The sequence below is a fragment of the Castor canadensis genome, chromosome 8 (assembly GCF_047511655.1).
Source record: "Castor canadensis chromosome 8, mCasCan1.hap1v2, whole genome shotgun sequence".
NCBI classification, from domain to species: Eukaryota; Metazoa; Chordata; class Mammalia; order Rodentia; family Castoridae; genus Castor; species Castor canadensis.
This window is the reverse complement of record NC_133393.1, coordinates 111,773,961-111,791,355: the sequence shown is the minus strand read 5'-3', so window position 1 is coordinate 111,791,355 and position 17,395 is coordinate 111,773,961. Positions and strand designations below refer to the sequence as shown.

The window sequence follows — 17,395 nt, the reverse complement described above, 5'->3', positions numbered from 1 at the left end:
GACCCAACAATTCCACTCCAGGATATACATTCGAGAAATAAAAACATGTCCACACAAAAACCTGTATACAAGTAATTCATGACAGCATTATTTATATTAGCCTAAAACTGAAAACAACGTAAATGTCCATCATTTAACTGAATAAACAAAATATGGTACATCCATAAATGCGTTAATCAGGGAGCAACAATTTAAAAAAAAAAAACAAGCTACTTGTAATCCTAGCTATTTGGAAGGCTGAGATTGGGAGGATCATGGTTCCAGAACAGTCCAGAGGGGAAAAAGTTTATGAGATCCACCGCACCCAATAAAAAGCGAGGTGTGGTGGCACACGCCTATTGTCCCAACTACACAGAAAGCATAAATAAGAGGAACAAGATTCGGGTCAGCCCAGCATAAACTGAAACCTTATCCCAAAAATAACCAAGTGGTTCAGCACTTGCCTAGCAATTGCAAGGCCCTGAGTTCAAGCTCCAGTACCACCAAAAAAACAAAAGAAAGAAACATAAGTGTTACTGGTGATAGTTGCATAATTCTGTGACTACACTAAACATCACTAAACTGTATACTAAAAAAGGATGAATTTTATGGGGTGTTAATTATATTTCCATAAAGCTGTTACTTTAAAAATAGCATTCTAATGCAGCTGGGTATGATGCTGCACGCCTGTAATCCCAGAACTCCAAGATCACATTTTGAGGCAGGAGGCAGGACAACTGATTGAGGTGTCAGCCTGGGCTATATACCGAAACGCTGTCTCAAAAAAAAAGAACAGAACAGCATTCTCTGTCCTTTTTTTTCCCCCACTTTTTTGTTTTTATGAGACAGGGTCTTGCTATACAGCCCATACAGGCCTTGAACTCATGATTCTTTTGCCTCTACCTTCCAATTACTGAGATTCCAGGCCTGTGACACCAGCAAAACAGCATTCTCTTAGTTATACTTCTTTTTCCTTAAAAATACCTTTCCAGCATAGAGAATACTAGAAGAATCCAATGCATCATCTAATGGTCTCCAGTCCAGTATTACTTCAGCATCCTAGAGAAAGAAATTATAAGTTATATTTAGAATATAACTATTACAATATGCTATATCCTTAATCCACTTTTATTTCCTAATACAAAATAAGTTTAGTACCTTATATATTAACATTTTCATACCTGAATCACTGTTCAAATTATTTCTGCTTACTTTACATTATGAAAAATTATATTATTACAACTTTTATACACCACATTTTAAAATATTCCACATTGCCTTATTGGGTTCTCAAAAGTATTTATTTCTACAATTTTAAATTTATAAACACTGCTCAATTATGTAACTGTATCTTACATATGAACTTCAAACTTTCTGATAATGGCCCAAAGAAGAACCACTACCATAAAGTATTATTAAATAAACTCATCTACTAGAAACTTACCTTTTCTAAAACACGTAATATTCCTGAAATTAAGCTGTCTTGATCATTGGTCTTTCCAAAAGATGAGTGAATATATACCCCTTCCTGTTCATATATAATCTGGAAAAGCAAAAATAAGATTAATCACACTTTTTATTTCAATATTTATAAAAAATATTGAGATGTTTTCTTATAGCACCTGTCCAAGTATCTGATATATACACATATGCATATATACATACATACACATATATAATATGTGTATATATGTATGCATATATGTATCCCTTCTCCAAAATGCCTGTGATCAAAAGTATTTCAGATTTTGGAACTATCTGTATACTCCTAATGAGAATCCTCAAGGATGGGGACCAAACACCAAATTAATTTATGTTTCACATACACCTTATATGTACATAGCCTGAAGAATTTTATACTTGATCTTAGCTAAAAGGCCTAGAAATGATCTAAGGGAAACTTTATACAATATATTTAGTGTGCCTGCATTTTGCTATGACTGGTCAGATGAGGTGGTCAAGTGCGGAACTTTCCACTTGTAGTATCATGATGGCATGATACTACAGGTATTAAGGTATTAAGTTTCAAATTCCGGATTTTCAGATTAGGAATGTTCAACCTGTATTTAAAAAATACCAGTGTTAATGAAACTTCAAATAAACTGGAAGACTATTTGCTTTGTTACTCATGAAAGTTTGTTTTTTAGATTAGTGATAATCACAATCTCAATCTTCTCCAAAAATAAAGATGTCACACTAATTGCTACCTGCCTGAATATATAAATTCCACTTAAAAATTTATATTTTGGGGTCTGGGAGAGTAACTCTTGTGGTAGAGTATTTGCTTGTCAGGCGCAAAGCCCTAGTTTCAATCACCAGCACCATAACACTAATAATAATATTTTAATAAATATTTTAGAGAAACACAGATTTAAACTAACAATCGACCTGAAAATATCCAAGAATAAGAAGAGATGATATAATGAAAAACAGATGCTTTCTAACTATTCCCATAATAGTGTATTTTTATAAAAGATCACTTTATTTTGTTTTTGTAACAGTGGCAGAAAAATTCAGGGGGAAATATGGGCATTTTAAACTAGTGATGAGGACTTCTGGAAATGACTGGTTTAAAGGAGCTCAATTTCACAAATATTTACTGAGCAATTCTGTATGTGAAAGCATGTAAAAAATCATCAGTACATGAAGATTAAGACATGATCTCTAAACAAAGTTCTATGTGCATATAGAGAAGACAAGTTAATTCCTGAGTAAGTATAAACATCTAAAGTTAATGGTACAACACTCCATTCCTACGACCCATTTAAAACTATTAAAAATTTAATTATAAAAGTAAAGAAAATAAAATAGTCCCTTGTAGACCTCAGTACTTTTGACATATGCAAGTTTGGAATAGAGAATTTTTCTATTTATGCAGATCTTTTGTTAATATAATCACATTACTCTCTGAAAGCAAAGTTAAGTGTCACAGGGGCCCAACACTCCTTCATTCCTAAATGGAAATGAACATGCTTTAGCTAACATTTATGGAACACTTATGCACCAGTAACTCCACTTATTAAAACTGAATCCTTAAGACAACTCTAAACCATAGGTTCCTAAACTGCATTCTACTACATTATTGGGATGAGGAGCCAATTTGTGTGAATTTAAAAAAAAAAAACTGAAATAGGCTAAATTAAGTTGCCATGGTCAATGACGCAAATCGTAAGAGGTAGTACTGAAACCAAGACTGAAGGATTCTGATGCTAGAGAACCATGCTTTTAGCCATTACACTATCAAGCTACCACATTACTTTTACTGCCTCTCATGTTTGTTATTTTAATCAGTTATGAAATGGACTTACATCATGTCAGGAAAGAGTCCTTCTAGTAATCAAGATCACTGGGGAAATTCTGATATCAAAAACCCAAGATGACTTTCTTTGAAATATTTACTGAACACCAGACTAGCACATAGCAGAAGGCAAAGATGCAATAGGATGAGTTGGGAGAAAGTGAGAGATAATCCTATATTGTTTGTATACAGATGAAAATTGTCCAAATGTAAAATCTGAGAATTACGAAAAAAAAAAAAAAAGCACAGTTCACACCTGAAATCCTAACTACTGTGAGGATCACAGTTTAAGGCCAGCCTGGACAAAAAAGTTAGAAGACCACATGTCAACCAATAAAAAACTGGATATGGTTTTTTAATAAAAAACTGGATATGGTGGTACCTGCCCATCATTCCAGCTACGTGTGAAGCATAAATAGGGGAATCACAGTCTGAGCTGGCCCAGGCATAATTTTGACACCCTATTCGAAAAAATACCTAAAAGCACAAAGGGGTGGTAGTATAGCTCAACTGGTAGAACACCTGCCTAGCAAGTGCAAGGCCCTGAGTTCAAACCCCAGTACTGCCCCCCAAAAAAAGATTAAAAATTTTAAAGTATATAGATATAGTCACACATGTACAGAGATATAAAGAAGAATATTTACAGCCAGGCATGGTGGTACACAACTGTAATCCTAGTACTCAGGAGGATCTTAAATTATAGGCCAGCTGAGCTACACAGTGATGATGAGGAAGAAGAAGATTCACACCACCATTATTTATACTATCAGAGAGAAGGGAAAGAAGGGAGAATATGAATCTAAATGTTCACAAATGGAAATGATCGAATATATCTGGGATGTCTACTCTATGGGGAATATTATTTAGGAGTTAGGAAAAGATAAGGTAGATTAAATAGATGGACAAGCACACAGGTGTACATCAAATTATATATAGCATGATCACATTTACACTTTACACTTTCTAAAAGGTTCTCTAGTTTATTTGTATGAAATATAAAAAGCAAAGTTTGGGAAGATACATTTTAAGTTCTTAATAGAGATTATTAGTGGAGAGAGAATGAAATGAAAGACAAATAAAAAATGTCACTATTTATGTTAATGTCTCTTTTTGAATATTCAAAGTGAAAATATAGTCATATTAAAAATAATTTAAAAGTAAACATGAAAAAAGGAACTCCAGGAGTATAAACTAGAAACCTCCTGGACTTGAGTTAATCAATTTTCAATTTGTATAAAACTGGACATTGAACCAGATGATTACCTGTGGGGGCCACAATATAAAGATATGAAACAGTTATAGGTAAAAATCTCTTAAAAACTCAAGGCTTTTGGCCCAAAAGACCAAAAATCGTATGTTCTCCCTCATATGTGGACATTAGATCAAGGGCAAACACAACAAGGGGATTGGACTATGAGCACATGATAAAAGCGAGAGCACACAAGGAAGAGGTGAGGATAGGTAAGACACCTAAAAAACTAGCTAGCATTTGTTGCCCTTAACGCAGAGAAACTAAAGCAGATACCTTAAAGCAACTGAGGCCAATAGGAAAAGGGGAACAGGTACTAGAGAAAAGGTGAGATCAAAAAGAATTAACCTAGAAGGTAACACCCACGCACAGGAAATCAATGTGAGTCAATGCCCTGTATAGCTATCCTTATCTCAACCAGCAAAAACCCTTGTTCCTTCCTATTATTGCTTATACTCTCTCTACAACAAAATTAGAAATAAGGGCAAAATAGTTTCTGCTGGATATTGGGGGGGGAGGGAGGGGGCGGAGTGGGTGGTAAGGGAGGGGGTGGGGGCAGGGGGGAGAAATGAACCAAGCCTTGTATGTACATATGAATAATAAAAGAAAAATGAAAAAAAAATCAGGATCATTATATGGGTTTTAAAATAAATGTTTATCTGGCAGAGGCCACTATGGGAAGGGGACTAGGAAGTAGTGAAAAGGTCTGGTACAGATGAACCAATATGGGTGGTAATACCCAAAAAAAAAGAAAAAAAAAAAAAAAAAAGAATTAACCTAGAAGGTAACACCCACGCACAGGAAATCAATGTGAGTCAATGCCCTGTATAGCTATCCTTATCTCAACCAGCAAAAACCCTTGTTCCTTCCTATTATTGCTTATACTCTCTCTACAACAAAATTAGAAATAAGGGCAAAATAGTTTCTGCTGGGTATTGAGGGGGGGAGAGGGAGGGGGCGGAGTGGGTGGTAAGGGAGGGGTTGGGGGCAGGGGGGAGAAATGAACCAAGCCTTGTATGCACATTTTTGAATAATAAAAGAAAAGTGAAAAAAATAAAAAATAAAAAAATAAAAAACTCAAGGCTTTTTTGACAATGGATCAGAGAAATATCCCTCCCCCCAAAAAAAAAACTGCTTCATCATATTTTCACCCAAGATTCAGCTATTAGAATAATCAAAAACTTTATGACAGAGGTCACTATGGGAAGGTGACCAGGAAGTAATGAAGAGGTGTGGTAGAGATGAATCAATTCAGGTTGTAATACACGTGGGCATGGAAGCAACACTAGGAATCTCTCTGTATAGCTGTCCTTATCTCAAACTAGCAAAAATGCTGTATCTTTCTTATTATTGCTTATGTCTTCTCTTCAGCAAAACTGGAGAAGAGGGCAGAAAAGGTTCTGCCTGGAAGCAAGGGGAGTGGGGGAGAGAAGGAAGGGGTGGGGAACAGGGGGGAGAAATGGCCCAAACAATGTATGCACATATGAATAAATGAATTTTAAAAAACTTTATGATTCTCATAGCAATAAGAGGGACATGCATTTGCAGAGAAAAGTCTGGTATCATGCACAATGCATGTGATTTTGATGTGTGTGCTGAGGTTGAACCCAAAGCCTTGTGCATCCTAAACTCTAAAGCTAAACTACATGCCCAGCCAGGTTCTGTAAAATTTTAAACACTAAAAATATCCTGTAACAATATAAGAAGTGAACTCTATTGAATCAAATGAAACACTTTATCCAACTGAGGTAACATTAAGCAACTCTTTCCCAGTACATTTGTTACTCAAGTATTGTCTATTCTTTTTTTTAACTTAAGAAAAAACAAAAAAGTCCAAAACTTTGACATTAGGGACGGGAGTGTAGTTCAGTGGTAGACTGCTTGCATAGTATGTGCAATGCACTGCATTCAATACCAAATAACACAAAAAAAGGCACTTTGATGTATTTTATAGTATTAATACAATACTATAAAAATGATACTTCTTATGACAGAATGATACTCTTGGGGAATCAATTCATTATAAAGTTTAATGAAGTATTCTGTCATAAGATCTTCTGCTTATGTTTATCAATAGTCATAAATACTTTAAAAACTATCTCTAAACTTATTTGATATGAAAAATTATTTTGTGACAGGGAACAATCATGTCAGGAATTTCATTTTAGGTAACATTCTTAGTACAATAGTTCTTCTTTCAATTTCTTTACTCTGGTTTTTTAATGATCACTAATGCAAAATTTAAAAATTTTTCAAGTGCTTTTATTTTGGCTATGTAACATTGATATTATATATTACTTTACAAGAACATTTCTGGATTATGACATTTGACCCTCATAGTTCAAATACATATTATCATTCCCATCATGACTTAATGAAGGTTCTTTCACTGCTCTGGAATTGAGACAGAAGTCTGCTTTGACAAGTTTTATTTATCTAAACAGTACATAAAGAAAAAGCAATCAACCTAAGGTTCAGCATATGTGGACACTGAAAAAATAGTTTTAATATCATATGTGACATTTGTTTCCAATCTAAAGTGTTTCTGGGGAAAGGGTCATCTTAAGAGTTTATAAGAACAAAGGAAACAGAACACAAACATTCTGCTAGAATTCAGGGAGGGGAAAGATACACAGATTCTGCAAAAACAAGCAAAGGAGGAAAAACCGATAGAACAAAATTCCATTGTGACAGAAACTGGATTTAACCTGTCACTGAGACAGACGGACACACTCATACACAAACCAAAACTATGAAACAATGGTTTTCCAGATAGTATACATCAGGCATTGAAGAACACTGCCAAAAGAAAGGAAACAATGACTTGAGAAATACAATTGCCTCCTGAGAATCTCCAGCAGAGGCAAAGCAAGAAAAAACCTAGAATGTGCCAATGAGAAGGCAGAAGTAGTTAGTAACTACAGGAAGCCAAGATAGACAGAGTTCACAACACAGTACCAAGAAAGAATACAAAGAACACAAGAAACCTACAATCCTCCTTTCGTATTCACCAAAGAAGGGGTTAGTACATGTGTCTCAAAAAACTACTCAAGACCACCTGAAATTACCAAAAGAAACAACCTGCAGATTTACATAGCTGTTTGTACTAATGAGTAGAAAAACGTCATAATTTACAAAGCACTGGCTAATATACTCTGAACAGTCTTGTCTCAGCAGGGGGTATAATTAGTTATAGAAAAAGCTGTGTTAACACAATCTTACAAAATTGAAAATTGAAAAGCAAGACCCCAAAACAGTAAGCGTTTCTAAGTAACTTATGTGCCCTCTAAGACAGATAACAAAAATGTTTATAGGAACACAAAAACATCCAGCACCCAACAAAATAGAATTCAAATTACCAGACATCTGGTTAAGGCATGCTGAGAACCAGGAAAACCAGCAGAAAGAAAAACTGATCAACTAGAAATAGGCATAAAATGACACAAATAATAAAATCAGGAGGGAAAGCTGTTAAGGTGTTACTTATTCCATGTGTTCAATATGTTAGAAAAAAGTCCTAACTCACGGGAAACATCGAAAATATAAAAAGGACCAATTGAATTTATATCAAAGTGACTTATATCCCGAATATAAAAAGAAAATTTAAAATGAAATACCAAGAAAATAAACAGTTTAAAATGAAATGTGCAAAAGACCTGAACAGGCACTTTACCAGAGAAGGTACAAGAATGGCAAATAAGCACAAGAATGAATATGCCAACATCATCAGCCATTACAGAAATGCAAACTAAAGCCATAATGAAATACTTTCTGAGCATCTATTAGAACAGCTGTAATTTTAAAAAGACTGTTTATACTAAATGTCAAAGATGTGGAGTGACTGGAACTTTCATACACTGACAGTGGGAATGTAAAATGAAATGTCTACTTTGGAGACTAGCTGGCAATGCTTCAAAATGCTAAACAACAACATACATGATCCAGTCATTCTACTCCTAGCTATTTGCTCAAGAAAAATGGAAAGTGTATGTTTATACAAAGACTTATAGACCAATGTTCAGAGTAGCTCTATCTATAATAGCCAAAGTGGAAATAACACAAATATCTATCAACAGGTGACTGGATAAACAAAAATCTGGCATACAATGAGGTATTACCTGACAATAAAAAGAAATAATAACACAAATACATGAATAAATCTCAAAATAATTACCCTGGATGAAGGAAGCCAGACCAAAAATACACACTATTTAATTCCATTTATATAAAATTCTAGAAAATGTAAATAATTAAATTTCAAAACAGTAGTTCAGTGGTTGCCTATTGATTACAATAAGTCAAAAGGAAACTTTCAGAGGTGGTAGAAATACCATTATCTTGACTGGTGTCCATAGATTCATGGTGCACATACACATCAAAAGTTATCAAACTGTACACCCTATACAGGTAGCCTATTATTTGTCAACTTTACCTCAATAAAACTGAGTAAAAATAATTTATATGCAATGAGCCTATTGCTTTTAAATTATATAAACCAATACAAAAGTAAATATATAGTACAGATACTTTCAGTAAATAAAGAAGAAAAATAAATTGGTCTTGCCTCAAAAAAAAAATTTTTTTAATCACACCTTTCAATTGGAAATCAGATGTCAACAGGGAGCAAAATAAAGTGTGAAGAACATTCAAAACTTTGCCACTGTGTGGTGCTAAACTGCACAAACTCAATTCAACAAACATTAAGCAATTATGTGTCAGATACCATAACTAATAGATGAATAAGATAGGTGTGACCCAAGTGGTAGAGCACCTGCCTAGTAAGCACAAGCTCCAGCACCACCAAAAAAAAAGAAAAAAAAAAAGATAAAGTTCCTTGCCTGTACATATCTGGTAATATCATTAAAAAGGGAAGAATGGTCTAAGAAATTAGAATAGTCTAACCGTCCCTCCCTCCCCTAAGGGGTAGGAACATGTGTAAGGTACCTTTTAAAAAAGGAGAAAACTTTTCATTCAGGATAAAACTGTCTCCTGCCCTACAGGATCCCACTTATTCTTAAATATTTGCTAAAATGCCTAAGCAGTTAAGTACATCCATAAAACTTATGATCACCTGCTGATGGCAACAAAAACTACAGATTTCTTTTCCCTTAACAAAGGACATGTGTCGAATATAACTTATTAAAAGAGCTCTGAGAACTACAGCAAATGTTTCAGAATAAATTTGCTGACCTAATTTAGCAAACATTAGAAAAAGCAAAAGTGAGACAAGAAAACAGATAAATTTAACTTTTCAGATAGAAAGATATATACTTCCATACTGTCCAGTTTAAGATCATACTTCTTTCTGACACCAAAGCTGAAAAAGGTTAGTCGAACAATACAGTGGTAAATAGTTTTTTAATGCTGTTTCTACATACGTGGAACTAAGTTTTTATTTAATATTATAATAGTCTCTACATTTATGAACTAAAGATAAATGAAGAACATTAGAATATTTCAACTTAACAGTACTTTCTTACCTTAAATCACTCAAACCTAACACCTACTACACACAGCATACATTCTTGAACTTTAAACAACTATATAAATTTTGAAAGGTCAACTAACAACTAAAAAGTTTCTTTAAAAAAAAAAATTTGGCAGGGCTAGCCTAATAAGCACGAAGCTCTGAGTTCATACCCCAGGACCAAAAGAAAAAATAATGGCATATACACATATAATTTAAGCTTCTGGTTAGAGAAAGTACCCCCAAGAAATGCCACTGAGCCCAGATATTGAAATGAACTCCACAATAGAATATCTAAAAACCTAATTCCTATCTACTACTTCCATAACCACAGGCATCTATATGTTCTTCTGATATTCCCATGTCTATCAAGGACATCCCATCCAGTCAGTTATCCTAAATGCCTCTTTCACCACTGTAACCCTATATGCTATATCCCTCAATCTTCCAGTGACATTGACCCCTCAATTCCTCATAGGTTCTTCAAAATAACATCCTGGTCTCCTCCAATCTAGTCACCTTCTAATAATCCATGTAAAGTGTGTAATGTATAACCAGTGCCAAAACTTACCTTTATAAAATGCACAACTGAACTTAAAATCCTTCTGACTTCTATCACTCCCCAACCTACCTGGAGTCACTCTGAACTTGCCTGCTCCCTGAAAACCTTCTGCCTTTTCCCACGTGAATACTGTTTCCTCTACGTGAAACACACTTTTATCGCTTCTTTTTACAAATAACTTCTATTAAATCCTTCAAAAAAGCACAAGCCTATCCAAACTCTTCTACCTACTCATTCTACCTAATCCGATTTAGAAGTGTCTGATTTGCACAGGATCAGGAATGAGAAGAGATTTTCAGTTATTTCTCCAATGGCTATATATAGAATGCCTATAATGTGACAGGCACAGAGAAAACTACTAGGTACATATAAGTAAGATTCAGTCACTGACTTCATAGCACTTACAGTCTAATTATGGATAAGAATAAGAAAACAATTACAATACACAAGTACTAATAGGGTACTCCAGGTCCTCAACAATGATTACTCAAAAGGGTCCGGCAGAGGGAGAATCAGAATGACGTGACTATCTCCAGTGACATGTAAGACCTGAAGAATGTCAATTTCAATAAAGGTGAGTGAAAGCAGAGGATATATGTTCTTGGCAGAGGATGTGTGTTCTAAACAGAGAATAACAGTTAAGATCATGGTTAAAAGTCAAGTATCAGAGAGTAGGATCTAAATAGTTTAAAGACAAAAATTGAGACCAATTCAGATCAAAGTTTTATTGGCCATGCTACAGAATTTAAGAGTTTGTAATTTATCCAGAAGACCAAAAAAAGGACCCATTAGAGTTCTAACAGGGGAATCTCATGTTCAAACTTGCTTTTTCTAAGCTGGAAAGGCTAAGTATGAACAGCTGCAATAATCCAGGTAGAGACTCATGATGGCTTGCTTCAACTAAGGCAGTAGCAATGAGGATGAGTAAAGGCAGATGGCTTAGAAAGATATTTAGAAGGTTGGAATGACAGGATTTTGTGACTGATTACATGTACATGGTAAAAGGGACAGAAGACAAGGACAAAACTGAGAAGATGAGAGGTTATTTACTGAGATAGACAATGGAGAAGGAAAAAGTAAACAATGAATTTTATTTGGGATTCGTTGATCATTAGCAATGACTATAGAAATAAAAAAACGTAGCAAATTGTTGGTTGTAAAGTAACACACCATAGAAATTCTGAGAGAAGAGTGAATCTTTGAGTTATATGAGGTAGAACAATTCTCGAAGGGTAGTTGTATTGCTTAAGGATATCAGTGTGCTAAATGATGTCAGACAGTAGACAGAAGTAATTTAGCAGTCTGAGATTAAAAAAAGTGACCACATGAATAATTTCTCTTATACTGATGACTACATATACATTATAGTACATTAAGAAAAGGTACAAACACTTTGGAAGTATTTTCTTCCATCAAAAACTGAAAATAAAAAAGTTGGATTAAAATCTCCCATCTAATCTCAACAGCTATGTCTCATCAAAACTAAGATTTAACATCTTCATTCAAAAAAAAAAGTCATGCTTTTATTATCTCACAAACTGAAATGACTTAAAATTGCAAACTACTAGGAGAGGGGAGGTGGCCCAAACAACACATACACATATAAGTAAATGTAAAAACGACAAAATGAAAGAAAGAAAAAAAAAAACTGCAAACTACTATGCTGTGTCAAGAATAAAGCCTGTGTTCAACCCCTGTTCCTAAAGAACCCAGCATAAAGCAGGTACTCAAATGTTTGTTAAAGAATGCCATAAAATAAAGAGAAAGGACATATTCATATTATATCTTAGGCAACTATCATGTTAAAGATCTAGTCTAAGGGAAGAAAAATTCTTTCCTTATCTATGAAAATCAACTAGATGTTTAAAATATTATTTATCTTTATCTTTCTAAAGTATAATGATTTCACAGAACTATAAGCATTTTTAAAAGGAACAGGATGGGGACAATTTTAAGCTACAAAATAAATTCTTACTAAAATGTCATCAAATTCTGATTAAAAATAAGTTAACTGGGCTGGCGGAGTGGCTCAAGAAAAGTGCCTGCCTTGCTAGTGTGAGGCCCTTAGTTCAAATCCCAGTGTTGCCCAAAAAAAAAAAAAACCTGATTTTTCTAATTGTTTCAAGTTATTTTATTAGAATGAAATTCTAATAATAATGAACAAAAACCTAGTGAATGAAAGTATACTACAATAAGATTTTACAATTCTAAAACAAGATCAGTGAGCCTCTCTTATTCCAGCCCTCCCTCATTTGCTCTACCATGTTGCTCTTTTCTCTTCACTGAATACATACTATGTGTCAGAATCTAATCAAGGTACATACAGTTGAAGCAGTTCAAGCTCTGGCCTTATGATAATTAGTCAATCTACAGGTCACCAAAACATAAATATTCACTAAAAACAGCACTCCCTTCAAAGTCTTGAAACTCAATACTGCATTTCTTACTTAAACAAGATAAAGGGGGTGATCATGAATATTTTCTTTTTGAAAACTGAAATCTATAAACTCCAAGGGCCAGGGATATGTGATATATCTCGAATGTCTAACATAGAGATATATGGTACAAATCAAGTGCTTAATAAATATTTGTAGAATGAATGAATGAAAGTAACTGTAATTAGTAGAGTATAATACCAAAAACTATTTCAGGCATTATACTTAGTAAATATCCACTGGCATGAGTTACAGAGCCTTTTTTGTTTTTTAACTAAAGTACAGTATACTATGTAATCAAGTTCATTATATTACATCATAGAAAGAACTCACAGAAGACCGCATTTTCTGATCTAGTCTCCAGAAATTAGTTTTTTGAGGTTTTGGTTTCTATTTTTTCATGGATCCTGATATTCTTATGGTTGATCAGGTTTCCCTTTTTACTTTGGCTGTTAGAAAACTTATAGCCACATTGTGGCTCACTAAGGTATAGTTTAATAATCATACTTCTAGTTCCTAACTTTACTTTCCTTTTGCCTCATTTTCCTCTGTAATTTTACACAATTTAATTGTTTCTATATTTGTGAGCAGCTTAATTTCCTTACAGAAAACTGCCAGCATAAATAAGCATTCAACTACTTCAAACCAACACTAACCATCCTACAATCTTAAACCAGACTAAAACATCTTCCTTAATACTGATAATAGCAGCTAAAGTCTATTGAGCACTTTTTTGATGACAAGAACTATTTTAAATGCTTTGCAAATAGTCACTCATTTAATCCTCCTACAACCATACTGGAAGTATATTAATCCCATTTTACAAATGAGGAAAGTGAGGCCTAGGGAAGTTAAGCAATTTTCTCAAAGTTGCACAACGATAATTCAGATTGCCTAGCCTTTAAGCCTAAACAATCAGGTCCATCTACTTAACCAGTGCCCTAATGAATGATTTTTCATTCATTGTCAAAATTACTTTTAAATGATTTTTAAAACAAGGTATTTTTCAGTTGCTAAAATCACGAAGAGAGTAAGAAAAAAATAACTTTGAAAACAAAGTTCACACCAGTACCAAAAACCATATTCTAAGATTCTACCATATCCAACCAGTGATTTGCAATGAAAAATTGGCTGAGTAACATCTGCAGCATTCTAATATATTATTCATTTATCCTCATAACAATTCCGTAAATTGGGCTGAAGTCACTATTAAGTGAATTTAGTTTCTGAAACCAATTTGACTCCAGAGTCAAAGCTCTTAACCTGCTAGGTCTGCTTCTGTGCAGGAGAGAGATTAACTTCCTCCATCACTTCCTGACACCCAAAGAACATAAAGCAGTTTTAAGAAAGTTAGTCTACATCCTAAATTGCAACCCTTAGGAGTTCTAATTTATTGTACTAGTAGTCCAGCATCTGTGATTTGGGGGAGAGGTAGTATTTAACTATCTCAAGTAACTCTTGTGAGCTTTGGTTAACACCCACTCTCTGGAATGCTAAACCAGACAGTCCTAGATGAACTTCAGAAAGGGTAGAGTTAAATAGATAAAGCACATCCACACATGTTCCTCCCATATCCCCTTTCCCAAAGAAACTTAGAGGAGCATAAAGGTTGAACGTGTTTTCATGCCAAGTTAATCATTACTTATTACTTGAACAGTGACAGTAACAAAGTAAAGGTTTTTGTTTTTCCAAAGTAAGAGACAATTGGATTTTTGTACTGAAAAAAAAAACCCTGGGGTGGTGGCATAGAGAGGGACTGTGGGAAGAGATTGTACACAAGGAAAAAAATCAGCCAAGAACTCAAGAACAGAAGTAGACTACAGGCCTGAGCTATACATTCAAAGTGTAGATGATGCAGAAAATGTAACAAAACTCTTTCCGGTAGAACTGGTAGGACTTGGTTATAGACTTTATAGAAATGGATGACTAAGTTTGTTTGTTTTTGATGGAACTGGGGTTTGAACTCAGGGCTTTGCACTTGAAAAGCAGGCACTCTACGGTTTGAGCCACTCTTCCAGTCCATTTTCGCTATGATTATTTTGGAGATGGGGGTCTGGAGAACTACTTGCATGGGCTGGCTTTGAACCATGATCCTCCTCTCGGCTTCCCAAGTAGCTAGGATTGCAGACATGAGTCCCTGGCACCCAGCCCTGCAAGTTTGTTTTACATGTTACTAGATAAATGATGATTTCGCTAAACCACAACTTACTGAAGGAAGGCTAAGTAGGTTTGGCTGGTCATGATAGTATTTTTGGGAGATGAGCAGCCTGGGGACATGGGAAAAGAGTTTCAGTGAAGTAATGGGGAAAGGATGTGAATTTGCAGTTAATGAGAATAAACAGACCAGAATTATGAAATAGAAGACTAATTTCAAGAAGTCAGACTATGAATTGTAACGACCAGGGAAGAGTAAAAAAGAAATAAGCCTTATATTTCACAACTCATTTTTATCAAGGGTTCTTTCAAAATCGATCTAAACCTGGAAAGGGGAAGTGTATCCATAAGTATGTGATTTTTGGGGAGGCGGGTTTGTTGTTTTTTTAGTTTCTTGTACTCCTGTGCACTATCAAGTAAGAAATGACTGACATAACTCCCATATTTCAGATAAAGAATATAAAGAACAGAAGCCATAATTACCCGGCTTCCCAAAGGTCACACTTCAGTTCAACAGCGAAAACAAGACCACCATTTGTTATTCTGCGGCCTAGTCTAGTACTCCATAGACAGAGCCACAAACGCTATCAAATAATTCAAAATGGGGCGGAATGCAGCAGAGAGAACGTGAGTGAAACTCAAGGGACAGAGAAAGCTATCCGAAACAAGTAAATAGCCCCTGGTGTTCTATGAGTCATTACCAGTCAGTCCCAGCTGTTTACGAAATACCCCGCACTGGAAAATGCTGCCACTTGACTGTCATAAGGCTGACAGCACTAATGCATAAGCTGTGCCCTTGGAATGAGAACTGAAAAATATTCAACGAATTCTCCACGGCTAATACTAGTTCCTAACTAGTTAGGGTGTCAGTGACTAACCTCTGTGAAACAGCACTGCGGGTAACCCCCATGGAAAAGCCCCGCAGACGGGTAGGAAATAAGTATTTTAACCAGTGCCCTTCTAGACAAGCACAGGATGGTGTCAATCTCCAGCTCCCTCCGTGGAAACACGCCTTGCTGCTCACAACCGTCACGGCAATTGGTAAATTCGACGCGATATTCTTTTTCTTCCAAGCACCCATCTGCAGGGCACCTGTTCAGTTCCTCCCGATGGTGGCACAGACGCCTTCACTAGAGCGAAGCAAATGGTGACGGGGCAAGTCAGGTTAACGCCTCAAAAATAGAAAAGGCGTTGAAGTCAGAAGAGGAGACACAGAGAACGAGTCAGGATTTTTTTTTTTTTTAAGGACCTAGGGAGCCACCTGTCCCTTAGAAAGGATAGCGAATAAAAAGCCTTCCGGCTCTGGAGAGTCGAGGCCTAGCTGGCCTTGGGGCAGGAACTGGTCTCTAACTCACTGTCTGAATCGGCATTCCTGGGAAAAACATCTGACACTACCGCCAAGTCCTCTTCTGCATCCGCTACCGGCTGCTCTTGATGCAAATGGACCCTTGTTTCCCCTCCCGGGCCGGCCCCCAGCCAGCAAATGGATTCTGGTCCCACAGAAAACCAAGGGTGTTACCCAGGGCCGTTACTCACCTTCCCGCTCACAACACCCGCCGCCGCCATGTTTTCTGCGCGTGCCCGGTGATGACGTAGCAGTACCTCACGTGTCTCTCGGACCCACAACAACATCCGCCAAAATTTGTATGACATCCGGGCAGGAAAGAGGCGAGGATTGGAGGAATGGCACGGGGTGGGCGGGGTGAGGGTGGGTGGAGCGCCTGACGCATTCGTGCTGAGCGGAGGTCGGGGTGGGGGGGGGGGGGGCTCGAGGACTGCGCAGGTGCAGATTTAGGTTTCTTTGGAGGACCTCCCTAAATTGAAGGGTATTTGTATTGAGGTTTTCCTACTCGCGGAATTTCTAACCAAGCACAGGGCACGTCATTTTTGTGTGATGGACAAACCAACATTTTGGGAGCCAGAAAACAAGGGCGTGAGCTTGTGACGTTACGCAAGTCACCGAGACGCTCCAAACGTGTTTTCTTCTTTGTAAAATCGGGATAGCGTTGCTGTGAGGATTAAAGAAACCCCAGTCCTCCACTCGAGGCACACAGAGACTTTCTCCCCATAACCCTCCTTCCCCCGACCCCCGCCAAATACGAGGTTCCTGAATTTGAGTCTGGTTATGCCACTCAGGGATTTTTTTTTTTTTTTCTAGGACCTGTGTTAATGCCACACCCTCGTTGCTCCAGAGTTCAAGGCACATAGTTCGGAGCGCCTACATAGTAGTTTAATAGCTGTTGGACTTGAA

At 36.2% G+C, this 17,395-nt stretch overlaps 1 protein-coding gene across 3 annotated transcripts in view; it reads right to left on the bottom strand.

The window, feature by feature from the left end:
* Positions 1–16,758, bottom strand: part of Tbc1d15 (TBC1 domain family member 15) — an 84,933-nt gene extending 68,175 nt beyond the window's left edge. For 2 of the 3 annotated variants that reach the window (XM_020177892.2, XM_020177887.2), the window contains exons 1-3: positions 16,681–16,758; positions 1,424–1,522; positions 964–1,038 (exon numbers count right to left, since the gene is read on the bottom strand). In XM_020177892.2, coding sequence (XP_020033481.1) covers positions 964–1,038; positions 1,424–1,522; positions 16,681–16,710 — 204 coding nt within the window. In that variant the 5' untranslated portion in view covers positions 16,711–16,758. Of the gene's footprint in view, positions 1–963; positions 1,039–1,423; positions 1,523–16,022; positions 16,271–16,680 lie in introns of those variants that run through there. The other variant, XM_074083934.1, reaches the window with a different exon arrangement.
* Positions 16,759–17,395: the final 637 nt, after the last annotated feature.